The following is a 15,433-nucleotide window of genomic DNA, read 5'->3' on the forward strand; positions in this document are numbered from 1 at the left end:
AAAGCATGTAGTTGTCTGTCATTTTTTTATCATAGGTACACTTCAACTGTGAGAGACAGAATCTAAAACAAAAATCCAGAAAATCACATTGTATGATTTTTAAGTAATTCATTTGCAGTTCAATCCCTGGCTGAGTCATAACCAACGTCTGAAGAAATGGGACCCAATGCATCTCTGCTTGGTACTCAGCATTAAGGAGATTGGGGGTAAGGCCCATGGCGTGTACACAGCTACTTCTTATAGTGAATAGAACCACAACACCTTCAGTGGCTTAATGCAGTGGTGGAAAAAGTATGCAATTGCCATACTTGAGTAAAAGTAAAGATACCTTAATAGAAAATGACTCAAGTAAAAGTTAGTCACCCAGTAAAATACTACTTGAGCAAAAGTCTAAAAGTATTTGGTTTTAATGAAACATAAGTATCAAAAGTAAATGTAATTGCTAAAATATACTTAAGTATCAAAAGTATAAATAATTTCAAATTCCTTATATTAAGCAAAGCAGATGGCATAATTGTATTTTCCTTTATTTGTGGCTAGAGAACACACAATATTTGACAAACCAAGCATTTGTGTTTAGTGAGTCTGCCAGATCAGAGGCAGTAGGGATGACAAGGGACGTTCTCTTGTTAAGTGTCTGATTGGACAATTTTCCTGTCCTGATAAGCATTCAAAATGTAACAAGTACTTTTGGGTGTCAGGGAAAATCTATGGGGTTAAAAAAATATATGGGGTTAGAAATGTAGTGAAGTAAAAATAGTAAAGTACAGATACCACAAAAAACGACTGAAGTAGCATTTTAAAGTATTTTATCTTAAGTATTTTAAAGTTTACACCACTGTCCCCATGTGAGGGGGAACTGTAAACGAAGCCAAGTGAAGAGTCTGGAGGCTATTCTAGTACCTTCCCGCGAAGTAGTGATGAGCAGACCGAGTCGTATCCGTGAGCCGGCTCATTTGGCTACCAAACGGCTCTTCGTTCAAATTGCTTAAAAATCGACCTAGAACAACAACAAAAAATGCGAAACTACGTTTTTTTTCACGCACTGCAAACATCCGCGTGGACCAGATTGATGCGCTCTCCCCACTATGTATTGCTTCTGTAGTGAGGATTCATCCTCTGTAGATAATTATTGCCTCTTATCTGCAGAAAAACTTTGCCTTGAGCTCATAAAGCAGTAGTAGTAGGATGCAAATGGGGAGCCAACTGAATTGGCCTTCACCGATGCGATTCGCTCCCCGAAAAAAGATCCGTTCATTCGCGAACGACTCATCATTACCACGTAGGAGAAACCAGAGCTGCGTCTATAGGATATGCTTCTGCTGAAGCCGGACCAATAATAAAAAGAGAACAAAGAATTGTCTCCGTTTTATTGGACTAGAGCGGAAATACATTACATTTATGCCCCCACCCGTACCAATGTCTTTAGGGTCTACATTGTAGTTGGTGTTACACTTGCATGGCTTTGTATTAACTAGCTTATATAAATAACGTTAGCATATTTTAGCTAGCTATAAGACGGAGGAGGTAGCGCTGCTATAACCAAAACGAGCATTCTCCCCGGAAGTGGGTGGTGCATGCAAATAGTTTTATGCTAACGTTAGTTAGTTAGCTATATGGTAGCAGCAACAGCTGGTTGCTAGTTGATTTTCTTGCCAAGCAAATTAAAAACTGGCCATTACGATACCGGTAATGGTTCGATATGACAAACCGCAACATTCTGGGTAACATTAGCTAGCTAGGGAACGTTAAACACAAAACGTTTTGAAGGGCTTAGTTTTGGTGTTTCCTGTGCCCTATGATCTAAATCAGATTTGCTGTCTGGATATAGGTAAGCGACTGATTGCACTCATGTTTTTCTTTACATTTCGAAATATTTGTAAACTAACTTGACTGATGTTAGCTAGCCTGCAACGTAATGCACGATTTGCATTTTATTTCTAAGGTCCTAACTAACTATCTAGTTGTTTATATGTGTCGTCCAACTAACGTAATCAGATAGCTAGCGTTAGTTAGCTACAGTAGCTGCTATCAACACGCATGTTTTCACTGGCAAACAGGCTAGGTAACGTTACCTAGCCTATCTATGTACTTTAACAATACTCACTTAGCTAAATAGTTAGCTGGCTAACTGAGCTAGTTAGCTACCTAGCTTCGAATCAAATAAAAATATCACACATGTGCCGGATACAACGCATGTAGACTTAACCGTGAAACGCTTGCCTTGAGCCTTCCCTAACGGTGCTAGCGGTGCTAGCAGTAAAGTTAGTTAAAGCAAATACACTAGTTACATTAGACAACTAAGTTAGTTGGCCAGATCACAAACTATATTGTGCCTAGTTATAGCTAGCTAAACTGTTTATCACAACAGAAGTATAACTGTCAATCAGCTGGCTAAACCCGAAAGCGAAATCGAATGCTCGCAAAATGGACATTCCATGATGTGGTGCTAAGAAGCTACATGTCCAACGCTGTCTCACACACATTCGTATTATATTATACATCAGTGTCAGCACACTGTATAAATTGTAAACATGGCAAACACGCCATTCATACAGCTACCTATCCATACAAGTAATAGTTTTTGGACAGCTAGTTATTATACATGGAACTGTTTTAGACTGGCCAAACCCTTACTTGTGTTGATGGCTAGCTGCATGAATTGCGTGTTAAAATCAAATTGTATTGATTACATGCAGATGTTATTGCGGGCGTAGCGAAATGCTTGTGGATGAATGTGCTGTTTGATTTTTATGAGACTACATGCGAACAATATTTTTCTGCTAAAGGGTTTGAAGGCTTCTTGTTGGGCTCAATGCATACTACTAACTAGTCTCTCAAGCTTTTGCATTCATGTCAGCAGTTTAAGGCAAATTACTGGACCGATAATTGTGTTCCTTGACCATACATTTGAGTATGCCAAAATGGTTTTGCAAACTTTGAGGAATGGCAGCATCCATATCCCATTTGACACTGCAAACCTCAAAAAAGATGTGTGTATCTTCTATCCATGCAAAAGACTGGGCTGCATCGCTAGAGCCTACTCTGTCCTAAGACTACTAGCTAAGTTGTCATTCCACTCCTAACCCAGTGCTGGCACCATATTTGGAAAGGAGTGTTAGGAGTGGGTTTAGGCTTAGTCGATGGCACACTTCCCATCACCTGTTAAACCAATGCTTTGGCAATGGCTTGGCTGGAGTAAGGTTTTTGCATGTCCAGATTTAATGAGGTTGTTGGTCAACAACATCCTGAGTCTGTCAGCTGCTGGTCCTTCTCATTCTGCCGGTGACAGCCCGGAGCATAGAGTTTCTCCAGGATAGGACACACAGCCTATTTATTTGATTGTCACCCCACACACAATTTTAACTTTTCCCATCTGTCTCCCTGTTACTCTTTACTTTTCCTTCACGCATCTTGGACACTATCCTTTCCTCTACTCTCCCTCCATCCTCACCTGTTTCCTCTGCTCTCCCTCATTTATTTGTCCCATCTTTTCTTCTCCTCTACCCACTCTCACCCTCCTTCCTCCTCTCCCCTTTCCTTCACTCACCATTTCCTTCACTCACCCTATCTCTTCTGCTCTCCCTCTGCTCTGCTCTACCAACTCTAACATTCCCTCATCCCTCTGCCTCTCCCCTCCACTCTCCCTCTTTTCTCCACTTCTCTGCATCTACCCCTCTCTCTCACCTCCTTCCTGTGTCTTTGTGTGCTCGGGGCAAGGGGCTGAAGGAGGATGGCGGTGTGGATCCAGGCCCAGCAGTTGCAGGGGGATGCGCTGCACCAGATGCAGTCTCTCTACGGACAGCACTTCCCCATCGAGGTGCGTCACTACCTGGCCCAGTGGATCGAGGGGCAGCTCTGGTGAGTTTACACCACTTTTCTCATGGCTTTTATCCCTTTTCCCCTCTATTTACCCAGGTTAGTCTTATTGATCATATTGATGGCTGGAGTCTTAATGCATGTCTTAATATAGGCTTCAGTTTTTTGTTTATTTTTATACAAATTGTGGACAAATCATGCACACACTCAAATAGGTGCTTAAATGTCCCACACACAGGTATTTTACTTGAGACTTGAATTTGCATTGGCCTTGCTTTAACAAGGGCATGATATGCACTGCTCATGCAGACTATCATTTTTCATTTGACAAGCTTCAACTGAATGACGCTTTGACTTAGCCACAGAACAGTTGTTGCAAAGTGCACTGACTGAGAAAAGGGTGAAATATGTATTGCATGCGGGTGTGTGCACAAGAGCGGTAGCAATGGCATTTGTTAATTATTTTTTTCGCCTATTCTCTGTAGTTTTGAGTGGGTCTTGACAGTTTTAGTTCACTTCCGAACAGTGGAGAATTTTTAAGGTTAAACATTAGTGTGTGTGTGTGACTGTACAAGAAAAGGAGTCTGTCTTGTTTGCACATTTGATTGTTGATAATGAAGAAAAAAAATATGGTCTCTTAGGGACCTGGAAACCCAGAGAATTTTAGGCTAAATGTGTGTGCGTGTTTCTAAGGAATTGAGTCTAATTTGACAGGGACAGTAGCCCATTTACCATTTAAGATTTCACATCAATGTGTATGTGCTGGAAATGGCTATGGAGCTAGTTTACATCTGTAGTACTTGTGTGCACGTGACAAAACAATGTTGTGCGAAATGCACAGAAGGTTACACAGGACAAAAGAGAGCCTGTGTGTGCTACATTTAGAGAGCTGGAGATAAAGGCATGGATAATGAGTATATAAACCCATGTCCCACAACTTAGTACTTCTGATGTTGTCTGTTTGACCCCTGACCCGGGCAACCCAGGGATTCTGTGGAGCTGGAGAACCCCCAGGATGAGCTGAAGGCCAAGCGTCTGCTGGACAGCCTGGTGCAGGAGCTGCAGAGGAAGGCCGAGCACCAAGTGGGGGAGGACGGCTTCCTGCTCAAGATCAAACTGGGACACTACGCCAGCCAGCTCAAGGTAAGAGACCAAAGGGGCCAGAGTGTGCACCCCAAGTAGTAGCGGATGTCTTGTGTAATGCAGCTTGAATTACATGTCTTCTGGTTCTCCAGCACAGGAGACAATGCCTAACCCCCCCCCCCCCCAAAAAAAAAAATATCTTGTAGCATCTCGAAGCGAACCTAACGTCTCTGTTTTAGGTTGATGCACCATTGAGCAGGTTCCATAGAAATGCCTGTCTGTAGTTATAACACTCTACCTTTATGGGAGAGACACCTACACTAGTTTGTGTTCATTAACGTCTCTGGGATAATTGGGACGGTAGCGCCCCACCCCGTCAACAGCCAGTGAAAGTGCAGGGCGCCAAATTCAAAACAACAAATCTCATAATTAAAATTCCTCAAGCATAAAAGTATTTTACACCATTTTAAAGATACAATTCTCGTTAATCCAGCCACAGTGCTTGATTTCAAAAGGCTTTACAGTGAAAGCACCACAAACGATTGTTAGTTCACCACCAAGTCACAGAAAAACACAGCCACTTTTACAGCCAAAGAGAGGAGTCACAAAAAGCAGAAATATAGATAACATTAATCACTAACCTTTGATCTTCATCAGATGACACTCATGACTTCATGTTACACAATACATGTTTTGTTCGATAAAGTGCATATTTATATCCAAAAATCACATTTTACATTGGCGTGTTATGTTCAGTAGTTCCAAAACAGAGAGCCACATCAATTCACAGAAATACTCATAATAAACATTGATACAAGATACAACTATTATACATGGAACTTTAGATGAACTTCTCCTTAATGCAACCGCTGTGTCATATTTTTTTTTTTTTACTTACGGAAAAAGCATACCATGCAATAATCTATGAGTACGGCGCTCAAAGCCCAAACCAGCCAAAGAGATATCCGCCATGTTATGTAGTCAACATTAGTCAGAAATAGCATTATAAATATTCACTTACCTTTGATCTTCATCAGAATGCACTCTCAGGAATCCCAGTTCCACAATAAATGTTTGATAAAGTTCATAATTTATGTCCAAATACCTTCCTTTGTTAGGGCGTTTGGTGAACAAATCCAAACGCGCGTGCAAGTCCAGCCGAAAGGTCGGACGAAAAGTCCAAAAAGTTCCGTTACAGTCCGTAGAAACATGTCAAACTACGTATAGAATCAATCTTTAGGATATTTTTAACATAAATCTTCAATAATATTTCAACCGGAGAATTCCTTTGTCTGTAGAAAAGCAATGGAACGCGAGCTAACTCTCACATGACCGCGCGTCACGATCTCAAAGCATTCTGCCAGACCTCTGACTCATTCCCCTCCCATTCGGACCCACTTCACAGTAGAAGCCTCAAACAAAGTTTTAAAGACTTGACATCTAGTGGAAGCCTTAGGAAGTGCAACATGACCAATATCCCACTGTATCTTCAATAGGGAATGAGATGGAAAAACAACCAAAATCAGATTTCCCACTTCCCGGTTGGATTTTTTTCTCAGTTTTTCGCCTGCCATATGAGTTCTGTTATACTCAGACATCATTCAAACAGTTTTAGAAACTTCAGTGTTTTCTATCCAAATATGCATATTCTAGCTTTTATGGCTGAGTAGCAGGCAGTTTACTCTGGGCACCGTATTCATCCAAGCTACTCTATACGGCCCCCCAGTCACCAAGAAGTTAAGGGACGCAGCGTTTCTGCACTGAAAGATGAAAACAAGCTTCTCTAAATGGGCAGGTCTGGGTTTTCTTCCGTTTGGTGCCTAATTATGGCCCAGCACTGTTACAGCAGGAGGTGGCTAATCCGGCGTTGGCTCACACTGAATTTTTGGCACCTTGAAATGAAGCAGAAGATTAGGAAAATTCCAAAGGCGTTTCTCTGTAGCACTCTCTAACTTCACAACGTGGTATGAAATTGTCACTACTTCGAGGGTCAAGTGGCAGTGTTACAAATGCCTGGCGTCAACACTGATGTTAGCCCACAAAACCCATTTCAGTTGATTGATCTGATTGAGTTAGCCTTGTTAGAGTATGTATGCAGTATGTTCTCCCTCCCCTGGTGGTGCAGGGCTCCGTATTGGAACAGCAGCCAATGCTACTGGGGTGGCGTCGTGACGGCAGTGGCCGTGTCCACTTCGTCATAGTGCAGCTTTTTCTTCGTGTGTATGTGTGGGAGATTCTCAATTAGACAAAAGTCTGCCCTTTTTGACTCCTCCGTCCTCCTCTCCTCTGGAAACCGAGAAGGGTGTCAATTCGGTAGTAGGCGAACGGAGGAGTTTGCTCCCTTTCTCAATTACCTCCTTTAGCGAAGGATACTGAAGTGCATCCTCGGCGTATCCTCTGTGGAAGAGTATTGAAATCTTGCGGCTGTGCGCCTTTTTGTTTTTGTGTCTGCATCTGTTTGTGTGTACACTTGTGTGTTTGTATGACAAATGCATCCTTTCCTTCCTCAGAGCACGTATGACCGCTGTCCCCTTGAGCTGGTGCGCTGCATCAAGCATATCCTTCACTCGGAGCAGAGGCTTGTGCAGGAGGCCAACAACGTGAGACTTACACACACAGAGTTTATAGAGCTGGAATGACTCCCTATTCTACAAGACAGCAAATCATATAAATTGTACAAAATGCTTTGTTTTATGATGTCGCTCTCTGTTGAACGGGCCCTTGGCGGCCTTGACTATACTTCATCCTGCTGGAGCTCTGTCATCCAATTGGACTGCTCTCTCAAGGCCTCTTTCCCCATTGGCAGGCCGTCGGGAGTGGCGGTGGGGGTGGGACCATGGACAGCCTGTCCCAGAGGCACCAGCAGATCAACCAGACGTTTGAGGAGCTGCGCGTGTCCACGCAGGAGACTGAGAACGAGCTGCGCAAGCTGCAGCACAACCAGGAGTATTTCATCATCCAGTACCAGGAGAACCTGCGCATCCAGGGTGAGACGCTGACTGCCTATATTACAGCAGCGCTTCTCAATGCATTCCTTGAGGGATTAACCCACTTGGGCACACTGTAGCAAAACGTTTCGCAACCAAAACGAGCATTTCTTGTTGGACAAGTTCAGGTAGTTCCTCCCCATTTCACTCTGTTTTCTTCCATGTTGTGCCTAATGAACACGACCCAGATTCAACTAATCGACCGCGCCTCAGGGCCTTGATGAGCTGAATCATGTTAGAGTGGATCAACCCTGTTAGTGGTTAGAGTAAAAGCCTGCATACTCCGTATAGTAGCTCTCCAGGTGGGTGTATGTAACGGGGAAATTAGATGTATTTACCCATGCCGCCGCCACCACCTCCACTTCTCCCTCTCCTTCAACCTCCCTCCTCTCATCTTCTTCCTCCATTAATCACCCCCCCCCCCTACTTCAACCCTCCCCTTCCTTCTCTCTTCCCCCCCCCCCCCCCCCCCCCCCCCCCCCCCCCTCTCCCTCCACTCTGTAGCCCAGTTGAGCAGTCTGTCAGCCGTGCCGGCAGAAGAGCGAACCCAGAGGGAGACCAGCCTGCAGGCCAAGAGAGCCACCGTGGAGGCTTGGCTCACCAGGGAGGCCAACACACTGCAGAAATACAGACTGGTACACTACTAAACACACACACACTGCAGAAACAGACTGGCAGATATACAGTGCATACACAAGCAACACATTCAATACTACTAGATTGGGGCCAGAAGCATAAACATTTCTTCCAATTAAAGGAATTGGGGAGTGAATTTTGTAAATTTGTAAATTTTGTTATATTTATTTCGTTACTACAAATAAGCTGACCTGGTACAGATGTTAGTAAACCATTAGTAAACCATTAAATTTATTAGGCTACAGAGGAAATAAGTTCTGATGGGGCCTCCCGAGTTGCACAGTGCTAAAGACAGACCCGGGTTCGATCCTGGGCTGTATCACAACCGACCGTGATCGGGAGAACCATAGGGCGGCAGACAATTTGGCCCAGCATTGACCGGGTTAGGGGAGGGTTTGGCCGGGGGGGGGGCTTTACTTGGCTCATCGCGCTCTGGCTATTCCTTGTGGCGGGCTGGACGCCTGCAGACTGACCTTGGTCGTCAGTTGAACGGTTTTTCCTCCGACAGATTGGTGCGACTGGCTCCCAGGTTGAGCGGGGTTTGGCGGGTGATGTTTCGGAGGACGTATTGATCGAAATTGGGGAGAAAAGGGTGGTAAAATACAAAAAATAAGTTCTAATGAACTACACAGGGTGGTGGAAGTGCATGGTTATGAGCTTGACGCACCTTTCCAATAAGTATGGAGGGTCTTATTCTGGTGACATGATGATCGATGCTTGGCTGCCGTTAGACTAGTAAACTCTTCTTGCTCTTATCCATAATAATGTAATCATGTAGACTAGCCTACCCACACTGTATCTGCCAGCTGTTGGCTAGAGTGCACATGCCAAGACCAGAGTAGGCACATTTGCTATTTAACGCAACAGTTCTTGTGACACAACTATCGTTAGATTTGGAAATGCGCCGGAAACATGTTGAACTTCAGATTTTTATTCGGTACATGAAAACTTAAGCAATAAAGTACATTTTGTGTGTACTTGAGCCGACTGAACATGCCACTGGTGGGAACATGCACATATTTTCTTTAAGCAGATTCTAGAATATTCGCATGAAAATCTGTCGCCAATTGGATGGAAACCAAGCTTGCGTGTGTCTCCATTTGTGTGTGTTTGCGATTTTAAATTTTATTTTAAATTATTATTGATATTCTTTTTTGTGTGTGTGTGTAGGACCTGGCGGAGAAGCACCAGAAGACTCTGGGCCAGCTGAGGAAGCAGCAGACGCTGATCCTGGATGAGGAGCTGATCCAGTGGAAGAGACGTCAGCAGCTGGCCGGCAACGGGGGACCCACCGAGGGGGGACTGGATGTCTTGCAGTCCTGGTGAGTCCCACCACACACACACACACACACTCCTAGCTGTCCATTGCTGCCGACGCTCTTCTTGGGTTGCGGGGTAGGGGTGCTTTCGCGCTCCTGGCGCTGGTGTGCCACTTAGTCTCTCTCTAGCCACTCTCCTTTACAAATTGAACACAAACCGCTTTCCCATCCCTCACTCTGATTCTGTTTTTGTGTGTGTGTGTGTGTGCGCATCTCTGCTTATGTGTGTGTGTTTTCTTGGGGGCTTGTTCTTGTTTCCCTCTCCAGGTGTGAAAAGCTAGCGGACCTGATCTGGCAGAACCGGCAGCAGATCCGGCGGGCCGAACACCTGACCCAGCAGCTACCTCTGCCTGGCCCAATGGAGGAGCTGCTCACCAAGCTCAACTCTGACATCACCGACATCATCTCCGCTCTCGTCACCAGGTAGGGGTGGGTGTGTGGGGGAGGCATGTGGCGTTTGTTTTCCAGGTTATCCACAATAATGCAAAGAGTACAGGTTTGTTAATGTGCTGATCATGATGTGAGTGTGTATGTGCTTCTGTACTAGTTTGCAGAACAGCATGCTCAGGGCAGATAGTTCTGTGTGTGTATTTGTAGTCATTTGCCTCCAATTCCAGTCTAATGGAACTAATTTTGGGATTATTTAAGAAAATACAAAGTGTTGGTCCAGATTCTATATATACTGAACAAAAATATAAACGCAACATGCAAAAATGATCAAAGATTTTACTGAGTTACAGTCCATATAAGGAAATCAGTCGATCGGGATAAATACATTAATTTCAAATCTATGACGGGGAATATAGATATGAATTTGTTGGTCACATATACCTTAAAAAAAAGGTGTGGACGTGGATAGGGTTGCAAAGGGTCGGGAACTTTCCATGGGAAGCTAAGCCCTTGAATTTGGGGGATTTTGCTTAAAAATATTAGTGAACCTTTTTTTGTGGGATACAAATTAGGCAATTCTAGGTTTTGTGGCATATTTTGGTTAAACTATCCCCAATTCAATGGAATTGCAACCCTCTGCATGCACAGTGCATTCTTCCATCACATGTACAGCTGATTCTCAAGTTCTTGCACACTAATGATATGCTATTGAGCCCACACTACTACACTGTCTGAGCCAAGGACTACATGCTTTCTGGTAAGTTTTGATTACAATACTGGGTGGGGTGAATATATTTTATGACATTATTTTTTGTTAACTAGTAAATAGTAGCCTACAGCAAAGTGTTTAACCTGTTAGATCTCTAGGGGCGCTATTTCATTTTTGGATAAAAAACGTTCCCGTTTTAAGCGCGATATTTTGTCACGAAAAGATGCTCGACTATGCATATTATGCATATAGTTTTGGAAAGCAAACACTCTGAAGTTTCAGAATCTGCAAAGATTTTGTCTGTAAGTGCCCCAGAACTCATTCTACAGGCGAAACCAAGATTATGCATCAACCAGGAATTAGCAGAATTTCTGAAGCTCTGTTTTCCATTGTCTCCTTATATGGCTGTGATTGCGCAAGGAATGAGCCTACACTTTCTGTCGTTCGCCCAAGGTCTTAGCAGCATTGTGACGTATTTGTAGGCATATCATTGGAAGATTGACCATTAGAGACTACATTTTCCAAGTGTCCGCCTGGTGTCCTGCGTGGAATTCGGTGCGCAATTGCCAGCTGCTTTTACTTTACCATTTGATTCAGGGGAGAAACCATGTGTCCAAGAACGATGTATCAATGAAGAGATATGTGAAAAACACCTTGATGATTGATTCTAAACAACGTTTGCCATGTTTTCAGTCGATATTATGGAGTTAATTTGGAAAAAAGTTCGCGTTTTGAGGACTGAATTTTCGGGGTTTTTTTGGTAGCCAAATGTGATGTATAAAACGGAGCTATTTCTAATACACAAAGAATCTTTTTGGAAAAACTGAGCATCTGCTATCCAACTGAGAGTATCCTCATTGAAAACATCAGAAGTTCTTCAAAGGTAAATGATTTTATTTGAAGGCTTTTATGTTTTTGTTGAAATGTTGCGTGCTGGATGCTAATGCTAATGCTAACGCTAAATCCTTTGTTTGCTAGCTACTGTTACACAAATTATTGTTTTCCTATGGTTGAGAAGCATATTTTGAAAATCTGAGATGACAGTGTTGTTTACAAAAGGCTAAGCTTGCGAGATGGCATATTTATTTCATTTCATTTGCGATTTTCATGAATAGTTAACGTTGCGTTATGGTAATGAGCTTGAGGCTGTAGTCACGATACCGGATCCGGGTTTGGGAGATCAGAGAGGTTAAAGTCATTTCTAACTTGTTAACAATTTCTGCTAGTTAGTTTTTTTGCAATCATGTGGGTTTTATCTTGCTTGAGCCTGCTGAGTGTTAATTCACCTGTTTCCATACATTTTTTATTTTACAACATTTATCTTACAAAGGAGTTGTTTAATCTAACTGCTTAACTATTTATCTGTACATGGAATTGTATTTTTTTATTTATTTTCTTTTTACAATTGTTTTTCTAATCTTTACAGGATAATGCCACGGGCACTATCTGATGGGTGGAGTCATTTCACTGTAGCTAATGTAGAAGGAAAAGCTGTGTACATTTGCAAATACTGTGCCAAATCATATGTGAAGAATGCAACAAAGATGCAGAATCATCTGGCTAAGTGCATCAAGTTCCCTCAGTGCTCACAACAAGCAACCTCTGACAAAAGTCCCTCTACTTCTATTCGAGGTGAAAATTATGAATCAGACACCTTATAGATAGCAACAGCTCATGGTCCTCCTGGAATCAGAAGTTATTTTTGACTCAATGGACGAATGTAGTCAGATGCATACACAGCTCGAGCAAGACATTCAACTGGTTCACCGCTGCTCACAGGCAATGTGTATTGGAAGAGATTTCTGAATGTTCTTCGCTCAGCATACACCCCTCCAACCAGAAATGCTTGATCTACTCATTTGCTGGATGCGGAGTTCAACAGAGTTTAGTGAAAGTCAAGCAAATCATAGAGAAATCAATCATCTCTGATGGGTGGTCGAATGTTCGTGGGCAAGGAATAATTAACTACATCATCTCCACCCCTCAACCAGTATTCTACAAGAGCACAGACACAAGGGACAACAGACACCGGTCTCTACATTGCAGATGAGCTGAAGGCAGTCATCAATGACCTTGAACCACAGAAGGTATTTGCACTGGTGACAGACAATGCTGCTAACATGAAGGCTGCTTGGTCTAAATTGGAGGAGTCCTACCCTCACATCACGCTCATTGGCTGTGCTGCTCATGCATTGAATCTGCTCCTCAAGGATATCATGGCACTGAAAACAATGGAAACACTCTACAAGAGAGCCAACGAAATGTAGATGTATCTGAGGGTAGGACTGTAAGTGAGAAGAATAAGAGCACCACATGGAAGCTGCCCAGCAACACTCATTGGGGTGGTGTTGTCATCATGTTTGATATGGACAGCCGCATCAAGAGGATCCTCCTGGATGATGTATTTTGGGAGAGAGTGGTAAGCAGCCTGAAAATCCTGAAACGTATAGCAGTAGCCATTGCACGGATTGAGGGAGACAATGCCATTCTGTTTGATGTTCAGACTCTGCTTGCAGATGTAAGAGAAGAAATCCGTTCCACCCTGCCCACTTCACTGCCCTACGCACTCCAAGCAGAGGAAACTGCAGTTCTGAATTGCATCAAAAAGCGTGAAGACTTCTGCCTGCAGCCCATACACCGTACATGTTAGACCCCAAGTATGCTGGCAAGAGTATCCTGTCTGGTGCAGAGATCAACAAGGCCTATAGTGTCACCACTACCGTATCTCACCACCGTGGCCTGGATGAGGGCAAGGTTCTTGGAGGTCTGGCAAAGTACGCTTCCAAGCAAGGGCTTTGGGATGGAGATGCAATATGGCAGTTGTGCCAACATATCTCATCTGGTGGAAAGGACTTTGTGGATCTGAGGCTCTTTCCCCTGTTGCCTCCACCGTCTTCCAAATCCCACCAACATCAGCCGCCTCAGAGGGCAACTGGTCCTTGTTTGGGAACACACATACCAAAGCATACAACAGGCTGACCAATACAAGGGTTGAAAAATTGGTGGCCATCCAGGCAAATTTGTGTCTTTTGCGCCTGACAACGAGCTATCCTCAACAAGGTAGGAAAGTAACTGTGAAGATGAGGCCTCAGAGTCTGATATTCAAAAATTGGACATTGAGGAGGTCTAGGGAGAAGACATGGAAGCCTGAGAGGAAGACAACCAAAGCTTTAGTTTCTAGACTATCATTTTACAGATGTATGTTGAAAATGTTATTGGGAGATGCGATGGATCAATCAATATTCCCTTTTGTCCAATGAAATCATCCCATGTGACTCATTTGAAGTTTAATTTGTAACTAAATGTTTTTATTTTTATTGGAAGGATTTAATCATTTCCAATTATGTCTACTTATGATAAGGTAAAATATTTATGTTTCTGTATGGTAAATATATCCAAAGCAAAAAACATCTATATTTAAATGGTATTAACCTTGTTGAGGATGGCTATTCAGTCTGTCTACAAACAGGCTTGATAGGAAGCCCAATAGCCATCATCACTGTTCATTTTGATTAATGGGCATTGTCCCTGTAAAAATAAACTCAATATTAATTTGCTTATATTCCCACGGAAAGTTTCCACCTCACAATTATCCCCAAAATGTTCATCAGAAAACCAGTCAGTATCAGGTGTAACCACCATTTGCCTCGCACTTCTCCTTTTGTAATGAGTTGATCCGACTGTTGATTGTGGAATGTTGTCCCACTCCTCTTCAATGGCTGTGCGAAGTTGCTGGATATTGGTGCAAACTGGAACATGCTGTCTTACTGAGCATCCCAAACATGCTCAATGGGTGACATGTCTGGTGAGTATGCAGGCCACTGGGACATTTTCATCTATCGGGAATTGTGTACAGGTTCTTTCAACATTTTTCATCTGCCTGGTACAGTTGCAACCGGGATTCATCCATGAAGAGCACACTTCTCCAGTGTGTTAGTTGCCATCGAAGTTGAGCATTTGCCCATTGAAGTTGGCTATGATGCCGAACTGCAGTCAGGTCAAGACCATGGTAAGGACGACTAGCACGGAGATGGGCTTCCCCGAGACGGTTTCTGACTGTTTGTGCAGACATTCTTTGGTTGTGCAAACCCAGTTTCCTTAGCTGTGTCAGACGATCCCGCAGGGGAAGAAGCCGAATGTGGAGTTCCTGGGCTGGTATGGTTACACGTGTTCTGCTGTTGTGAGGCTGGCTGGACATACAGCCAAATTCTCTGGTACAGAAATGAACATTCAGTTCTCTGGCAACCGCTCCGGTGGACATTCCTGCAGTCAGCATGCAAATTGCATATGACCTCAAACTTGAGACATCTGTGGACATTGTGTTGTGTGACAAACTGCTCATTTTTAAAGTGGCCTGTGTGGCATCATGCTGTTTAAATAGCTTCTTGATAAGCCACACCTGTCAGGTGGAAGGAGAAATGCTTACTAACAGGGATGTAAACACATTTCTGGGGTCTTTTATTTCAGCTCATGAAACATTGGACCAACAC

General features: G+C 43.3%; 1 protein-coding gene across 4 annotated transcripts in view; it reads left to right on the forward strand.

The window, feature by feature from the left end:
* Positions 1-1,318: 1,318 nt before the first annotated feature.
* The window catches only part of LOC110491683 (signal transducer and activator of transcription 5B), a 35,063-nt gene continuing 20,948 nt past the window's right edge, over positions 1,319-15,433 (forward strand). For 2 of the 4 annotated variants that reach the window (XR_005036482.1, XM_036946576.1), the window contains exons 1-8: positions 1,320-1,831; positions 3,721-3,861; positions 4,806-4,962; positions 7,413-7,502; positions 7,709-7,889; positions 8,394-8,524; positions 9,696-9,847; positions 10,112-10,267. Coding sequence is in view for 3 of the 4 variants with exons in the window: in XM_036946576.1 (XP_036802471.1) it covers positions 3,734-3,861; positions 4,806-4,962; positions 7,413-7,502; positions 7,709-7,889; positions 8,394-8,524; positions 9,696-9,847; positions 10,112-10,267 (995 nt within the window). In the remaining variant the exon portion in view is untranslated. Of the gene's footprint in view, positions 1,832-3,720; positions 3,862-4,805; positions 4,963-7,412; positions 7,503-7,708; positions 7,890-8,393; positions 8,525-9,695; positions 9,848-10,111; positions 10,268-15,433 lie in introns of all 4 variants that reach the window. The other 2 variants (XM_036946577.1, XM_036946578.1) reach the window with 2 other exon arrangements.

This window comes from Oncorhynchus mykiss, chromosome 16 (genome assembly GCF_013265735.2).
Source record: "Oncorhynchus mykiss isolate Arlee chromosome 16, USDA_OmykA_1.1, whole genome shotgun sequence".
In the NCBI taxonomy this organism is placed as follows: domain Eukaryota; kingdom Metazoa; phylum Chordata; class Actinopteri; order Salmoniformes; family Salmonidae; genus Oncorhynchus; species Oncorhynchus mykiss.